Genomic DNA, 17964 nt, shown 5'->3' with positions numbered 1-17964 from the left:
TCCCCTTGTCCATCAGCCTCGTGTGGTAAAGGAGGAACCCAAGGCCCACGGAGGAGGACGGGGGCTCTGAGGGCGTACAGGGGTCAGAGGAGGGGCTGGAGGTTAAGTCCAGAGCCCTGACTCTGTCCGAACTTCCCGGAGCAGTGAGCCAGGCAGGGCCCTGCACATGGGCCCCTCGCTCTGGGGGCCACGGGCAGCACACAGCCTGTCCCAGCCTCGCCTTGGCCAGGCACCAGAACCCTCTGCTTCCCTTGCATGGAAAACCCACTCAGAGCAACTCTTTGTCATCTGGTCGCTTCGAGGACACCTTCATTTCTGGCTGATTAACCATGGGGGTGGGGGGGCGTGTCGAGCAAGTGTGGGCCTGGGATTTCTATTCCCTGACTTGAAGCGTGTGGTCTCCACATCTCAGTGGTTTGTTCAGTCATTTGTTCGTCTTACATACACACCTGCACACCTGCTCTGGCCACACTCCGCTCCAGGGGAGCTGTGACAACGGTGGACCCCCAGAGGTTGATATAGTTGGCTTGGTGTGGCCTGGGCATTTCAATAACCAAAGCTGCTTGTGTCCACGTGGAAATTTCTTCCCAGGGGGAAAAAAGCTCGTAGAAATAATGTGTCTCTGAGAGGATGGCTGTGAGCAGAGAGCGGGGAGGCCTGGTCACCAGGACAGGAGCAGCATCGCCATTGACCGAGGCTTTCCCGGTGCCCGCAGACCAGGCAGGGCAAAGCCTGGAGGTCTGAGCACCCGCCTGTCGCCCGGGCTCTGCACAGAAGGGGGACGTGTCTGGTGGTCACGGCGCCTTTGCTTCCCAGTAAACAACTGCAGGTCTCCGTCGGCGTGTTCCCTGGTTGTCGGCAATTCCCGAGCCACCCTCGGTCCCTCTGCATGGGCGCGCAGACCCCATGTGAGCACGAAGGGAGGCTGACAGTCACAGAGCGGTGCACCTGAGGGGCGGCCCGGAGCTCATTAGTGAAAGAGCCACCTGGGCCCTGACTCTTTCCCCAAACCTTTCCAACATGCCAGGCTCTTTGCGGCATCTCCGGCACAGTGTGTGTCTGCCCACACCGCTCCACCCCTCCACTGACCCACCCAGTTCTCTGTCCCATTCCCACTATAAGAGACTATCAGAATTCTTTGCTTTTCTGGGCCTTGGAAATAAGGGAGAGGCGTGCCTGACCGTGGAGCCTGTAGGGTGACCATGGAGCCAAGGGTGGCGGCACGCACTGAATGTGCTGTCCAGTTCCACTCCAGCCCTCCCCAGACTCCCAGGTGTCTCCTGGGGTTCCCTGCACCTGCTGGGTTCAAGCCGAAGACCTGGACCTCCATCAGAGACGCCAGGCCAGTCGGGGCTCCGCTCTGGGCCCCCAGAAGCGCGCTTGCCCCCACCTCCCTCCTTTGTCCCTCAGATGCACAGACACGACCCTCCTTTCCTCCCTCCCCAATTGTTCCCCCTCCCCGCACTCAGCAGCCCAGCCCCAAGCCCCCTACAACTGAGTGGATTTTACACGTGACTTGTCCAGGTGCCACCGACCAGTGTAAGACCCAGCCTTAATGTTCTTGTTCCTACAGAGACACAAGACATGTATAAGACATTCGGTAGCACTAGAGACCAGAATGAGGGGGACAAGAGGCGCTGGAAGATGGGGCATGCTTTGGGTGTGTTTGTGTAATACACCATATGCCATTTTTTATTCACATAAACACATCTTTCTTGAAGTAATAGGAACCCACTCAGCTGTTGCTAACCAAATACCAAATGTTTCCCTTTTCCTCTCCCGCTCCTTCCAAGAGGCGGGCCGGCTGGGAAGACCTGCCATTATCCGTGCTGCTTATCTTGCCCTTCAAACGTCAGAGAGCCCTTTCCTCTGAGCAAACGCCCCATTGTTTTTTCCAGCTTTGACAGGAATTTTTTAAGAGAAAGCTGTTTTCAGATCACTTTTCTGTTGATGGTTTTAGACCTGGAGTATGGCAAAGTCAAGGGCTTGTCTCCTCACATCTGTTTTCCTAAATTGCTTTAGGACCTATCAGGAACCAACTCCCCCCTTTAAAAAAAACAAACAAAAACCCAAACCCAAACCCCTGGTATTTCGATAACACAATGTTGAATAAAATAAAATGAAACAAAACAAACCACCAGTAGGTAGAGATGGCCTCGGGAATCACTCTGGACGCCTCCTCCCCCAGCCCCTTGCCCCGTCCCCCCAGCGTACAATAAACATGTGGTTTCATTTCCAAGGGCTTGGTGTTAGTGGTTCCATTTCCTCAGGAAGCTGTGTTTCTTGCTCTTACTTCTGAAATGGAACGTGCATTTTCATTGGCCCAAGTTCAAGAAGTGCCTGGGGCAACAAAGAAAACAGTCCCAAGGAGGTTTCAGTCATGGACCACCCCCTCCGCCCACCCTGCCGTGACTTCTCCCTGCTCCCCTTCCGCTAGGGGATCAGCGCCACGCCTCCCAGCCGGGGCGGGAGGGCACCCTCGCTCACTGGGTTCCCGGCCATCTGAGTGGAGCCCTGCCTGCGTTCTGGCCCTCAGTTGGGAAAATCTGGTTGCCCTCCAAGCGTCCACATACCACAGGCTCCTAATTAAGAAAGTATGTTCCCATTTCATGTCATTCGAAAGGAATGAAAACAGTGACAGCATTTATTTATCTTCGCTATCAATATCATTCCCATTTCGCAGTCCCGCTGGGGCTGGTGCGTCTTGAAGGAATTGGCTGTGGGCTGCGAGATTTTCACGTCGGCCATGTGCTGTGAGGACACGTGGCTGCTCTCTGGGAGAGAGGCTCGGAGTGAGGGGCAGAGAGGCTGGCAGAGCCCTGGCCCTGGCCCTCCTGGGGCGTGGAGTCCTCGCATGGTCCAGCCACAGTGGAGCGGCTTTTTCCTCCTTTGGTGCCGATGCGTCAAGCCTCCTTTCATGTCCTTTTTCCCCCTGTGTCATCGGAGGAGGGAAAGCCACCATGTCTAGAGCCTTCTAGTAGAGCTATGATCTGTTTGAGGGGCAGCTGGTTATGGAGGACCTACTATGTGCTAAGTCTGGGCCGGGCGCCCATGTGAATTGCTCGTTCTTGGTAGCCGCAGCTCACTCCGGCTGTCCGTGGGACAATGGAGGCAGGATGGAGGCACTTGCCTGAGACCAGATCCAAGTCAGTCCATTTGGGCTGCTGGAGCAGAATCCCACAGACGGCGGGTTAGAAGCCACAGACGTTCGTTTCTCACAGTTCCGGAGGTTGGGGAGTCCGGCAGGTTCTGTGTCTGGTGAAAGCCTGCATCCTGGTTCATACGTGCCCGTCTTCTTGCTGTGTCCTCACATGGCGGAGGGCCGAGGGAGCTCTCAGGGGCCTCTGTTATCAGGGTACTGATGCCACTCATGAAGGCTCCACCCTCACGACCACTGAGTCACCGCTCAAAGGCCCCACCTTCAAACACCATCGCAATGGGGGTTTGGTTTCTCTGTGTGTATTTTAGGGGGGCCTACGACCATTCGGTCTATAGCAGGTGTCCTTGACAATGGGCCTGGGGTGGGGGCGCTGTCGGTAGCTTATTATGACAGCGACTAGAAGGCAAGGGAAGGTTCTCAACAGAGCTCCCTCCCACACTTCACCAAGTGGTGATGAGGATGGGCCCCTGGTCTCGCTGCGCCCTCTGTTGGCTGACAACTGGCTAAGTGTCATGCCTGACCTAGGCAAGGAGGATTGGCTGTGTGTTCTCTATTTGTAAGTGTGAGCATGCATACTTGCATGTGTATTCCCAAACAGTTTACATGCACTTTCCAGTACAGTTCCTTGCTGACCCTCTCAGTTAACACTGCATTCTGATACCTGTCTCTTTGGGCCTGACCTCCCACCCCCAAGCTATCTGTCACTTTTTGTCCATTGTCTTTAAGCCATTCTCTTTTTAAATAATTATTATGCTGAGAACATTTAACAATGAGATCTACCCTCCTAATAAAATTTTAAGTGCACAATACAGTATTGTTAACTGTGGGCACAACGGTATACAGCGGTCTCTAGAACTTAGTCCCCTTGCACGACTGACACTTCCTACCCATTGAACAGCCACGCCCCATGTCCCCCTCCACTCGGCCCCCAGCAGCTGCCTTGTTATTGTTTCTGTGAGTCTGACGATTTCAGATACCTCATATAAGTGGAATCGTGCAGTATTGGTCCTTCTGTGACTGGCTCATTTCTGACTTTTCTTACTCTTACTTGACATAATGTCCTCAAGGCTTATTTGTGTTGTCACATGTGGCAGGATTTCCTTCCTTTTCAAGGCTGAATAATACTCCACAGGATGTGTATACCACACTTTAGTCCACTTGTCAGTCAATGGACATTTAGGTTTCCACATCTTGGTATTGTGAATAGCCCGTGAACACGAGAGTCCAGATATCTCTTTGCAATCCTGATTTCAATTCTTTTGGGTAAATAACCCAATAGTGGGATTGTTGGATTATATGGTAGTTTATTTTTAATTTTTTTTCAGGTCCTTCATACACTTTCAGCCATTCTTGAAGGCTGCCTGCTGTGATCTCAGACTGAGCCTTGAATTCTTGCCCTGTCTCACCTCCTGGCTTCTTCCCTGGGGCTCACTTCTCTGCTGTGGCGTCTTCTGGGCCTGAACTGCGACCTCTGGTCCCATTTCCCCAGCTTTGACCTGTTTTTGGTCTTGTTCCCCAGCCCTCAGCCGCACCCCTGCCGGCGCTGCCTGCAGCGACGATGTCGTTCCTGCTCCATGTGCCGCCCCGTAGGCGCCACCCCTGAACCACGAGGGCAGTGCGTTGCTCCCTCGGACACGGCCAGCAGCCCAGCCTCGTGCAGTTTGATTCCCTGGCTGCTCTTACCAGCCTGTGTGTGAACGGGCCTCCCTCCTACCCAGCCGGAAGCAGGCTCACTGCTCTGGACAAAGACGAGCCCTGCGGGTGCCTCGTCTGTTCTCAGGGCCCAGAACACAGTGCCCCATCGGGTCTCAGCTAGTGCCTGTTGACTCGCCAAAGGGGCTGTCTGTGGGAAGAAACAGTTCTGTCTGAGGCCGTGGCTGGAGTCCAGTGTGTTGCAGGAAGGTGTGGCCATCCTGTCTTCCTGGGCCAGCCCTTGGCAGGCTTGAGAGGTGTCAAGCCCTCGAAGAAACACACGACATGTGGTTTTCTTCAGTGCGGCTCTGCCGAAGCAGGGTCCCGACCGCAGGCACTGCACCCTCCCTGCCCAAAGGCCGGGCTTGAGCCGCAGGTGGCCATGGCCCCCACAGCAGGGGCCGCCTCTGTAAATGTCTCAACTCTCCGCTCCCATCCCATTTTGTCCACCTTTCCATGGACTATACTTGAATCATTTGTGCTCTAAAGTCACAGATGCCCAGTGGGACAGTGAATCCACTTCTGTGTCCTCGCCTGTCTGTGCCCAGCCTACCTGTTCCAGGTATTTCACACCACCCTCCTGAGCGCACAGGGGGCTCCAGACCTTCCCTGGGCTCTTTACCCTTTGATCAAGGGCACAGCTCAGGGTCCTAGAACTTATAATGGGCTGAGACCTCCTTTTCCAGCCCCCTTCCTTTGGATATGCCTACATTTGCCGTGTCTACCAGCCCTCTGTTGCTGCGGCTGGGGCCAGATTTCTCGTCACGAAGACCACACCCCACTCTTGGTCTCAGCTGATGGCCAGCTGTTGTCTCCAAGCCTGTGACTATACCATTGACCTGCCAGTGTGTATAAGGCCTGCCTCTTCCCACGTGTTTATCCACCCCCACCACCAGGTGCTGAATTCAAGAAGTCTTAAAGTTGAAGGAACCTTCTATGATCAAAAAGCAAGAGACCTTGAAAGAGAATTTGTTCAACGAATGAAGGACCTAAAAGAATCATGCTAGAATGCTTAGGTGATTGGTGGATACTTTGGGGCCCGGGTACCCCAATGCCCCTCATCAGTCTCTTTGTTCTTGGAGGGACAGACCAATGAGACTCGTGGTCCAAAGCAGGGTTTTCATGTCCTTGAAGAGCTAGTGTGTGTGTGTGGACGGTACGTAGACAGTGTGTGTCTGTGTGCAAAGCAACCGGGGTTCTCCCAGCCTGAGAGACAGAGATTCAGACAGAAAAGGTGTTTGTGCCTCCTCCTGTCACATTGATCAATCCCCAAATTCATCTTCCTTCTGTGGCTTTGCGCTCCGTTTCTAAAGGCACCATAGACATTGCACTTCAGTTTTGTCATTGTTGTGGCTGGTTGTGGTGGTGGTGGCGATGGTGGTGATGAGGGTGGTGGTGGCGGTGGTGATGGTGATGGTAATGGTGATGATGGTGGTGATGGTGATGGTGATGGTGGTGGCGATGGTGGTGATGAGGGTGGTGGTGGTGGTGGTGGTGGCGGTGGTGGTGGTGGCGGTGGTGATGGTGATGGTAATGGTGGTGGCGATGGTGGTGATGAGGGTGATGATGGTGATGGTGGTGGTGATGGCAGTGGTGATGGTGGTGATGGTGGTGGTGATGGTGATGATGGTGGTGGTGGCAGTGGTGATGGTGGTGGTGATGGTGATGATGGTGGTGATGGTGATGGTGATGGTGATGGTGGTGGCGATGGTGGTGGCGATGGTGGTGATGAGGGTGATGATGGTGATGGCGGTGGTGGTGGCGGTGGTGATGGTGGTGGTGATGATGGTGATGGTGGTGGTGATGGCGGTGGTGATTATGGTGATGGTGATGGTGATGGTGATGGTGGTGGTGCCTCCTCAGAAGACAGGTCCATTTATCTTTGTTTGATGCTGAGAAAAGACTAAATAGATGTTTCCTGATCCTCTTCTTTCTCCCTGGGCTTCCAGCGGGCAGCCTTCTTGTCTGGGAATCCTCTGTACAGCTGGGAGCGGCACGGAACTGAGGTGCTGACAGCTTGTGTTGGAATCACATGGTGTTTACTATGCTGTGAGTTTATAAGAGCCTTGTTTCCATACTGACAGCAAATGCCATATGGAGAGAAAAAATACTGTCAGATGAACCCTTAAGCAATCACAATACAGTACATGGAATCTCATAATTGCTTTTGGAAAAAGGTAGGGGGGAGGGCTTGCTTAAATCACAAAAACCGTGTGGTGCTCCCACCATAATTGAATCAAACTGGAGTCTGACATAAGGTAATTTATTTTCCTTCTGTGACGGTTTGGGGGCAGCTCCTCTGATGGGGGCGGCTGTTTTCCTCACCCTTGGGCATCGGGCAGAGAACGCAGGCCGTGTCTGCAGGGTGTCGTGCTAACAGGTGCAGCCACAGACCCGTCAGCCCCCGGCTCCCTCCTTCCCAGACCCCCTGCTCCGTCTGACGATAACACTCATCTGACTTGACATTTTATTACTGTCACTGGGGAGCTTGTCTGCTTACCCACACACACGCTCCCTTTCCAACAGAATCCAGGACCCCTGAGGGCTGGGACCGCAGCCCACCCCCACCGATCCTGGCAGCAGCGATGTGGGTTAAATGTTCGTTGGCGTGGCTGTTTGTGGACCATCTGTGTGCATAGAAAGGTGGACTGAATTAAGGCGGTAGTTCAAGGCTAGTTTCAGTCCCCAAACCCCTTGAAGAGGGGGTCCCACTGATCAAAGTATCCACTTGTGAGAATGAGGGATTTTTGAGTGCCTTCTTACACACAGAATACTTAGAACCAGTGGATTCCAACAGAAAGAGCCCCTGCCTTCAGGCAGTTCAGCTGGGGTGGAAGTGGGCTGTAAAATTCTCCAGTCTGTAGACTAGTCCCTTGCTCCGGGTTGCAAGAGACAAAGACCCAATACCAGCTGCCCTCTGTGGAGACTGTCAGGTGGGAAACCGTGTGGTGCCGGGCTGGCCGGCAGGCTGGCTTCAGGGACGCCTGTGACAGTCACGGCCCCAGGTTTCTCTCTCCACTCTGCTCTCTCTGTGTTGCCTTCATTCTCCAAAGACGGGTGTGGCAGCTCTGGGACGACCAGTCCTGAGGCCTTGTCATCCCAGAGAGGAGCAAGTGTCTTTTCTGGAAGGCCTAGCAAACACCCTGGAAGGACTCCGAGACCCATACAGGCTGCATGAACCTACTGTGGCCGTGGGGAAGAGGGCTCTGATTGGCTAGGACTGAGTCACGTGCATCCCTGAGGCTTGGAAACAGTTGGCTCCCTTAGGACCACAGGCTGGATTTTTATAGACAGGGAGAGGAAGGTCCCCAGAGGAAGGGAGATGGAACAGACCAAAAACTTCATGTCCATGATAATAATAGATGGTGTTTCTTTTTTTTTTTTTTTTTTTTTTTTTCATTTTTCTGAAGCTGGAAACAGGGAGAGACAGTCAGACAGACTCCCACATGCGCCCGACCGGGATCCACCCGGCACGCCCACCAGGGGCGATGCTCTGCCCACCAGGGGGCGATGCTCTGCCCATCCTGGGCGTCGCCATGTTGCGACCAGAGCCACTCTAGCGCCTGAGGCAGAGGCCACAGAGCCATCCCCAGCGCCCGGGCCATCTTTGCTCCAATGGAGCCTTGGCTGCGGGAGGGGAAGAGAGAGACAGAGAGGAAAGCGCGGTGGAGGGGTGGAGAAGCAAATGGGCGCTTCTCCTGTGTGCCCTGGCCGGGAATCGAACCCGGGTCCTCCGCACGCTAGGCCGACGCTCTACCACTGAGCCAACCGGCCAGGGCTTAGATGGTGTTTCTTAAGCATTTCCTATGTGCCAGGCTCTGGTCTGAGTCCTTTCTCTGCATTGTCTTATTTAATCCTCAGGGTAGTCCTGGGAGCTGGGTACAATTACTGTTCCTGGTTTACAGATGAGGAAACTGAGGGATAAAAGTGTGCAGTCAGTTGCCCCAGGTCACACAGGCAGTAAGTAGAGAGGCTGAGATTTGAACCCAGGTGGCTTAGCTCCATGACCCACGCTCACAGCCCCAAGCTCCCTATGGGTAACAGCGTCACCTCCCACACTGAGCTCTTTGGGTGTGGAAATGAGTTGGCATGATGGCGTGTTCCTACCTCCTGGTGTATTCCCCATCTGCAGAGAAACGCCCTCTCGGGAACAGTCGTCTTGGCCCCTCCTCTGCATTTGGCGAGGACAGTCACTCCTGTCCAGATAGCTCTCCGAACCCAAGTCTAACTCCCCTTGCACCCTGGTTTTCCCATGAAACCACCTGACGGTTTCTGGTACAGTTACAGAACAGAAGGGCCAATTCGCGGTGCTTGAGAAGGTTCAAGACAATTTGTCTCAGTCAGTCCTTTGAGCACCTTTCTGGCCAGAGAAAGCCTCTTGCAGAGTCATTGAAGAAAGAGCCAAGTAGGGACCCCCCCCCCCACCTTCATCTTACTTCCAACACATGCCTCCATATTTCAGAGACTGAGGCCCAGAAAGGGCAAGTGAGTTTCTTGAATTCACACAGCAACTCATTAGCTAGACCTCTGGGCTCGGAGTCTTGCAATGCATTTTCTCTTCAAAACTCTCTTGGGTACCGAATGGCTGAGGGCTCTTTCTGTCTCTGTGCCTCTAGCACCTCAGCTGGAGAATACAGGGTTTTCATAATTTGAAGCATCCTAAGACTGGGCTTTGCTCCAATTAGGCAAAAAATGAAAAAATTTTACTGTATTCACTAGGATGCTTTGAATTACAAGTAATTAATTTTTTTTAAACCTTCCCCAAGCAAAGCTCATTAATACATTTTTCAGATACGGCTGGGCTGCAGGCGTGGTTTGATCTAGAGATTCATGACCTCTCCAGGGCCCCAAGTCTCCGAATAGTTTTCCCAGTTCTGGCTCCCTCTGGTTCAGCCTCTTCCTCACAGCGGCTTCCTTCCAGTGTCAGGAAGACTGCAGCCAACCCTGGCCTCCTCCCCCCGAAACCAGCGTCCGGAGGAGGAGAAACCGCCTCTGCTCAATGGGCCAGCCAGTCTGTGGTTCACTCTGATCTTACTAGCTTGGGTTACATGCCTGCCACCCTTATCACTTGAGTCAGGGAATATGGCGTGCTGATTGGCCTGCCCGGGGGACAGCCATTGTCCCCAGCACTGCTGGCATCTCCGCTTAGAAAGCAGGGCATCGGGAAGTGGAGTGGGCTGGGGAGGGGAGGCTGGGTCATAACTGGCACCCTCCTCTGCACTGACCTTGTCCCCTCTGAGTCTGCAGAGCCCGGAGATAGATGGGCGCTCCTGAGCGTGTGCCAGTCACCTTGCTCCGTCTGCCTGGGGCACTCCATCCAGGTGGGGTGGAGGGGCTGGCCCCACTAGGCCCTCTCCTGGGTCTCACCCCCTTCTTCTTTTCTTGTCTCCAGACAGAGATTACTGCAGTTTATGTGACAAACAGCCCATCGGGAGGCTGCTCTTTCGGCAGTTCTGCGAAACAAGACCTGCACTGGAGTGTTACATTCAGTTCCTGGACTCGGTGGTAAGTGCTGGCGGCCTCATTGGCTGCAGCCATCCCGACCTCTGTCGCAGTGGTCGGCAAACCGCGGCTCGTGAGCCACGTGCGGCTCTTTGGCCCCTGAGTGCAGCTTTTTGGCCAGCTTAGGAGTACCCTAGTTAAGTTAATAACAATGTACCTACCTATATAGTTTAAGTTTAAAAAATTTGGCTCTCAAAAGAAATTTCAATCGTTGTACTGTTGATATTTGGCTCTGCTGACTAATGAGTTTGCCCACCACTGGTTTAGGGGACAGCCCTGTGGGGCCTAAGTTTCTGTGTCTTCCTCGGGGTCTCAGTGTGAATCTCTAGACCTACAAGCCAAACTATCCGTTGAATGTCTCCACCAGAAGTCCCATGCCCCTCATAGACATGTCCTAAACAAACGCAAAACTATCCATTGACTGTCTCCACCAGAAGTCACACGGCCCCTCATAGACATGTCCTAAACAAACGCAGAACTATCCATTGAATGTCTCCACCAGAAGTCACACGGCCCCTCATAGACATGTCCTAAACAAACGCAGAACTATCCATTGAATGTCTCCACCAGAAGTCACACGGCCCCTCATAGACATGTCCTAAACATACGCAGAACTATCCATTGACTGTCTCCACCAGAAGTCACACGGCCCCTCATAGACATGTCCTAAACAAACGCAGAACTATCCATTGACTGTCTCCACCAGAAGTCACATGCCCCTCATAGACATGTTCTAAACAAACACAAAACTATCCATTGACTGTCTCCACCAGAAGTCACACGGCTCCTCATAGACATGTCCTAAACAAACGCAGAACTATCCATTGACTGTCTCCACCAGAAGTCACACGGCCCCTCATAGACATGTCCTAAAGAAACGCAAAACTATCCATTGACTGTCTCCACCAGAAGTCACATGGCCCCTCATAGACATGTCCTAAACAAACGCAAAACTATCCATTGAATGTCTCCACCAGAAGTCACACGGCCCCTCATAGACATGTCCTAAACAAACGCAGAACTGTCCATTGAATGTCTCCACCAGAAGTCACACGGCTCCTCATAGACATGTCCTAAACAAACGCAGAACTCCCCCAGGCTCCCCGAACTGCCAGCCCCAACCTGTTCCCTGTTCCAGTCGCCAGCACTGCAGTCACCCCAGCCCGAATCCTTGGCATTGTCCCTGACCTGTCTTTCTTCCTCATCCCTTCCCCCACCCAGTCATGGACCACATGCTGGGCTCCTTGCCCTCTCTCAGACCATTCCCTCCCTCAGCCTCTGTCTCAGCTCAGATCCTTTAGTGCAGGTCCTCGGCGTGTCTTGTGTAAGTGATTACAACATCCTCAGCCTTGGCTCAGTGGTAGAAACATCTGGGGAGCCTTTAAGAAACACCGGTGCTCGATCTGAAGCCCACGCTCATTAATTTGTATCTCCGGGGGTGGGGCCTAGTGCTTTCATAACTTTTTATGATGGAAAATGTCAGACCATGAAAGGTAAAAGTCGACCGAATGGTTTAATGAACCCCCATGCGTCCATCTTCCCACCTCTGCACTCAGGAACTCAAGGTCGGTCTTTGTGCGCCCACCTCCTGCCTCTGTAGCGTTTTGTAGCTGCTCTCACCTCTATTATTTCAGCTGTGAACATTTCATATGTATCTTCCAATGATAAGGGCTCTTTGACAACAACAAAATAACCACAATACCATGACCATAGCTACAATGTAATTCTTTCCTGTCATCTGTTATTAGTCAGCGTTTCCTTTTCTGGTTTTCTCATGCTTTTTATAAAGGTACATTTTAACAGTTTATAACCACCTCCCCTCGTTCACATAGAAGAGTGTCCCAGAGTCTGAATATTGCGCTTGCTTGCATGTGTCAGTTTGTAGGTTCCTCTGTATTTCTTATAAATTGGCTATTGACTCCAGAAACTTAGGCTCATTTCCATTTGAGGTGCGAGGGGACTGACTTCACGAGTGGTTTTGTGTTCTTCTCTCAGGGGACCATGATATCTGATCATCTTTCTTTTTGAGATGGTGTAGCCATTGGCATTTAATACTGAAATCTGTTGATTAATTAGGGGTTGCAACATGGCGACATTCCGAGTCTTTTTGTCATTCCTTCTTCATTTGCTGACTGGGAAACACGATTACTACTTGGTTACCCAGTGGTAGAGTTCATACAGGAAATGCTTGGTTCTTTCCCTGTATTTATGTTTTCAAAGTACCAGTTGTTTAGTCTGACCTGTGGTGGCGCAATGGGATAGGGTGTCGACCTAGAACGCTGAGGTTTGCCGGTTTGAACCCTGGGCTTGCCTGGTCGACGCACATATGGGAGTTGATGCTTCCTGCTCTTTCCCCCTTCTCTCTCTCTCTCCTCTCTAAAAATAGAATAAATAAAATCTTTTTAAAAAAAGTACCAATTGTTTCACTAGTAGTAGCCAGTTCGAGTTTTGAATGTGTGGATTTAAACATGGTGCACTCGATGCTCAGTAGCATGATTTTTATTGGTGATCCATGGTCCCATCACTGGCCAGTAGGAGCCCGTAGGTTGGTTCCTGAGCCCGTGAGAGGACCCCCGTACTCCCCGGCAGCCCCTGGCTATCTGGCATGTGATGTCCCAGGCTCAGCTACTGTGTTTCCTGCCCTACATCTAGAGCTGTCGTTTCTCTAAGGAGCCCTGGCTCCTCCTACTGGGAAATGGTGCCTGGAGACCGGTTTGGCACAGGGGCACTCGTCACCACTGGACTGGCCATTCTTTGTAACAGACATTGGCATTTTTCAAATTTTCGACGGTGCTGTGTATCCAGGGTTGGGAAACATTGACACCCAGGGTAGAGGCTAAGTTCTAAGGCTGACTTACCAGACCTCCTACCAACAGGCCCTCCCTGCCCATTCATCCTAGACCTTCCCCCGCGTCTTGCATGGGCCCCACATTCTGGCCCTGCCACCTGCTTGTGGTGGCTCTGGCTTCCCAGGATGGTTGATGCCTGTCGGTCCTGGCTGGAGTAGGGGGAGCAGGGCAGAGGGATCTAGGAGGGGTGGTAATCATGCCAGACCTGTGACATTAAAGAACTTTGACTTTGAGTGAATGGGAACCCCTGCAGGGTTTCACGCAGACAGCGGCATGGTCTGACTTAGGGTTTTAAAGGACTCTGACTGACTGTGTTGGGAACTGGCTGTAAGGGGCAAGGATGGGAGCCAGGAGCTCTGATAGGAGGTTGCAGCAGCAGTCCGGGTGGGAGCCGGTGGTGGCACAAGCCACATGGAAGCAGCTGGCAGTAGCGAGAGCGCTTGGATTTGGGGTGCACTGTGAGAGCAGAGTTATCAAGATTTCCTGGTGCAGGTGGAGGAGGGCGGCGGTGAGAGGGAAGAAACGCGGATGCCTTCAGTGTTGACCGAGCGTCTGGCAGCACGGGCCAGGGAAGGCTGGGACGGCTCGTCTGGAGGGAGATCAGGAGCTCCATTGTGGGGCCACCCAGCTGGAGGTGTCCACGAGACACCAGGTAGAGAGGTGTGAGGGGACTGCACTTTGTGAGAAAGGTCCGGGCTGGAAACAGAAAATGGGGTGTCGTCAGCACAGAGCTGGCGTTCAGAGCCGTGGGCCGGAGGAGCCCATGGAGAGGCGGGGGACTGCGCCCCGCACCAGGTGGCTGCCACGTGGAGAAGATGGAGCGCCGGCAGCTTTGGAACCCGTCTAGAGTTGATGAGGCGGACGGAGGGGGGCCAGGCTGAACCCAGGAGCCAGTGGAATTTTCCAGCCACGTGTCTTGTTAGAGATGCTTATAGTCTGTTTGAGAAGGAGAAAAAAACCCCAGTGGATGCCCACTTTCACTCGGTCATGTGGACGTTCCTCTTCCAGGAGTTTTTTTGTAAAGGAAATGTGAGTGTGCTCCCGTCCTGACGTGACAGTGCTCTCACGTGCGCCTCAGCCAGGCCGCCGCCCACGAGGCGCTGACCCCGGGAATCGTCGAGGCCTTTTCATCGCCCATCTTGACGTCAAATGGCCAGCCTTTGGAAACGCTTCTTCTACGCATGAAGACTGAGTTTTCCAGGGCTGGCGCAATTCTTGTCTGAAATTCTTTTTTTTTTTTTTAAACAGAGACAGAGAGAGAGTCAGAGAGATAGACAGAGGCAGACAGACAGGAACGGAGAGAGATGAGAAGCATCAATCATTAGTTTTTTGTTGCACGTTGCAACATCTTAATTGTTCATTGATTGCTTTCTCATACGTGCCTTGACCATGAGCCTTCAGTAGACCAATTAACCCTTTGCTCAAGCCAGCGACCTTGGGCTCAAGCTGGTGAGCCTTTACTCAAACCAAATGAGCCCTTGCTCAAGCTGGCGACCTTGAGGGTCTCAAACCTGGGTTTTCCGCATCCCAGTCCGATGCTCTATCCACTGTGCCACCACCTGGTCAGGCTGAAATACATTTTCTTTTTCCTTCCATCCTGACTAGAGCTCCAAGGAGGGAGGAGATGGCACTGTCCTGGGTGTCACGTACCGTCCAGGGATCCCTGGCTCCACCAGCGCCGTCCTCACCAGTTCCACCTCTAGGCTGAATTTCTGCCAAGTGGGGTTAGTTAAAAATAACCCGTCCTCGTCGGGCTCTGACACAGCCCATGGGACAGGCCAACCCTTCGCACAGTCCTGACAGTTGAGTTCCTCAATGAAGCAAAAGAGACAGAGAGAAGGACAGACAGGGACAGACAGGAAGGGAGAGAGATGAGAAACATCAATTCTTTGTTGTGGCACCTTAGTTGTTCATTGATTGCTTTCTCATATGTGCCTTGACTGGGGGCTCCAGCAGACCAAGTGACCCCTTGCTCAAGCCAGCGACCTTGGGCTCAAGCTGGTGAGCTGTGCTCAAACCAGATGAGCCTGCGCTCAAGCCAGTATCCTCGGGGTTTCAAACCTGGGTTCTCTGTGTCCCAGTCCGACACTCTATCCACTGTGCCACCACCTGGCCAGGCAGACTGTGGCTCTTTTAACATGGGGCCTGGGTGGTGGGGGGAGGGGGGAGCAGACGTGTTTGTACATCACCCATCTGACTGCAGGGCAATTCAGCCCTTTGTCATGGTTGTCAAGGGGCTTCTGGGAGCCTGGGAAGGACTCCCCCATGGTCCCCCTGAGAAGTGGAGCCAGCACCTACGTCATGGCAATGACTAGATTTGGCTTCTGGAGAGCAACAAGGACTTGCCCAGCAGGTCAAGGGATGAGAAGGGTCCCAGGTCAGTGTCGAGCTCCACGGGCCACCAGGGTCTTGCCACGGCCTTCTTAACGATGGATGTGCTTCTTCTGTAACCTGCTTCCTGGGAGGCTTGGTGGCATCTTTGTTCCTTTTGTGTTCTGTTTTCCCTCCAACTTTGTGTTGTTTTTTTCTCTTTATCGATCATCTCAGCTCTTTTGAAACCCACCCACGCCCATCGCGGGTCTCTTCTCTTTGGGGTTGGGGAGGTTCGGCAGGTCCTCAGCCAGACTTGCTCAGCACGTGTTTCTTGGACGTCTCCCATGTGCAGCGCTGTGCTGGAGCAGGTGAGGACCCCGTGGTGAGCAGAGCACACCGGCCCTCCGGGAGCTTGCTTTCCAACTGAAAAGTATGCGAAGAAAAGGTTTTAATGAAGTAATGAACTCTTTACTCCTGTGAATTCAGATGTAGCAGCTAGGTATTTATTTGTTGCTGTGTAAGAAATTATCTCAAAATTTAGCTGCCTGAAAGAATAAACATTTATTGTCTTACAGTTTTGTGGGTTGAAATTTGGAAATGGTTTACTGAAGTACACTGACTCAAGGTTTGTCGACAGCTTATCGTAAGCTGTTGCCGGAGCTGCAGGTGTCTGAAGGCGTGGTCTGTGTCCAGCTGCTGCTCGTGGCTGGCGGTCGGAGGCCTTGGCTGTTTCACATGCGAACCTCTCCACGGGGGTGCTTGACCGTCCTCATAACATGGCTGGCTTTCCCCAGAGCAAGTGACTCAAGAGAGCACAGTCGAAGCTACAATGTCTTTTACATTCTAGTCTCAGAGGTTCCCTGATGCTATGTCCCTAATACATATCATAAGGGTTGCCCAGGTTAGCCCTATTCAGTAATGAAAGAGGCTTCTCAAGGGCATGGACAGCAGGAGCAAAGATTATTAAAGTTCCCCCCCTTTTTTTAGAGAGAGAAAGAAAGAGAGGAACAGACAGGGATAGACAGACAGGAAGGGAGAGAGATGAGAAGTATCAATTCTTCATTGTGGCTCCTTAGTTGTTCATAATTGCGTTTTCATATGTGCCTTGACTGAGGGGCTCCAGCTGAGCCAGTGACCTTGGGCTCAAGCCAGTGACCTTGGGCTCAAGCCAGTGACCTTGGGCTTCATGCCAGCGACCTTTGGGCTCCAGCCAGCGACCATGGGGTCATGTCAATGATCCCACGCTCAAGCCAGCAACCCCAAGCTCAAGCCAGATGAGCCCAGGATCAGGCCGGATAAGCCTGCACTCAAGCCAGCAACTTCAGGGTTTTGAACCTGGGTTCTCAGCATCCCAGGCTGACGCTCTATCCACTGTGCCACTGAAGTGCTATCCACTATGTCAGGCTAAAGTCCCCATTTTTAAAAATGGACACTGTCAATGACATGAGGTTACAACTAGTGAAATCTAAATGTGCTAAATATGCTAGAAAGCACTCCAAGGCATTCATTTGCCTAGAACTATAGAAAATAACTTGAAATTAGTAAGCCGTCACCTGGCTTTGGGTGTGCCTGGCTGTCCTGAAATTGTAGAATGATTTGATATGCCTCACTTGGGGAACTAGACACTCAGCTGCTTTTATTTGTGTGAAGAGACAAATTCCCAGTGTTTGCTGGTCTTCCTGTCACTGCTGTGATCTCCCAAAAGAGGGAGGGTGGAGAGAAGTGATCACTCTCAAGATGGACATGGAGACCCTCGCAGAGTTGGTGAAGCCAGACCCGGGGGGCAGGTGATCTTGGAAAAGCACCACTTATACAGTGGGTTCTTCTGGGTGCCCCACCCATGCTTCCAAACAACATGGCTCTCCTAGACACTGCCGTGTTCCCAGTGACGTCACCCCCGAACCACAGTTGACTGAAGCCAGAGAGAAGCCTGTGACCTTTGTCTGGGTTTTATAGACTTGAGAGGAAGTCCTTTACTGGTAGAGAAGGCTTAAAATAAAAACCTGGGAGCTGGTGATTGCCATGCTTTCTGCCACCGGAGCAACACATCTCAGTCCTGAGAGTGTGACGCCAGTCACACGCACACACAGACACACACACACGTACACGCACACATGCCCATGAGAGGAGGTTCCAGCAGAGCTCACGCCCTAGCTCCTGGTCTCGGGGCCTGGCTGCATTTCCAGCCTCCCTACAGTTTGGTTGTTTGACCCATCCTTGGATTCCAGGAGCCAAGAGATTACAGTTTTGCTTGAACCAGACGGGCTTGGGATTCTTTTCTCTTGGAACCAAAGGAAGGAGAGTTTGAGACCCTTGCATGCTGGCCTTCTGAGCCTTGGTAGGGAGTGAGGACTGAGAGGAATGCCAGGGGCTGGGGGCAGAGGACAAGCAGCAGGCAGGGGTGGGCTGGGGACGGCCACTCGGGGCTGAGGTTCTCAGGAGGAGGAT

At 52.7% G+C, this 17964-nt stretch overlaps 1 protein-coding gene across 1 annotated transcript in view; it reads left to right on the top strand.

Moving 5' to 3' along the window:
* GRK5 (G protein-coupled receptor kinase 5) overlaps nucleotides 1–17964 on the top strand; it is a 207597-nt gene that overhangs the window by 137496 nt on the left and 52137 nt on the right. The window contains exon 3 of the mRNA XM_066355796.1: nucleotides 10245–10357. Within this exon, the coding sequence (XP_066211893.1) occupies nucleotides 10245–10357 (113 nt within the window). The remainder of the gene's footprint in view (nucleotides 1–10244; nucleotides 10358–17964) is intronic.

This window comes from Saccopteryx leptura, chromosome 13 (assembly GCF_036850995.1).
Source record: "Saccopteryx leptura isolate mSacLep1 chromosome 13, mSacLep1_pri_phased_curated, whole genome shotgun sequence".
Lineage (NCBI taxonomy): Eukaryota > Metazoa > Chordata > Mammalia > Chiroptera > Emballonuridae > Saccopteryx > Saccopteryx leptura.
This window is presented reverse-complemented; position numbering and strand designations above follow the sequence as displayed.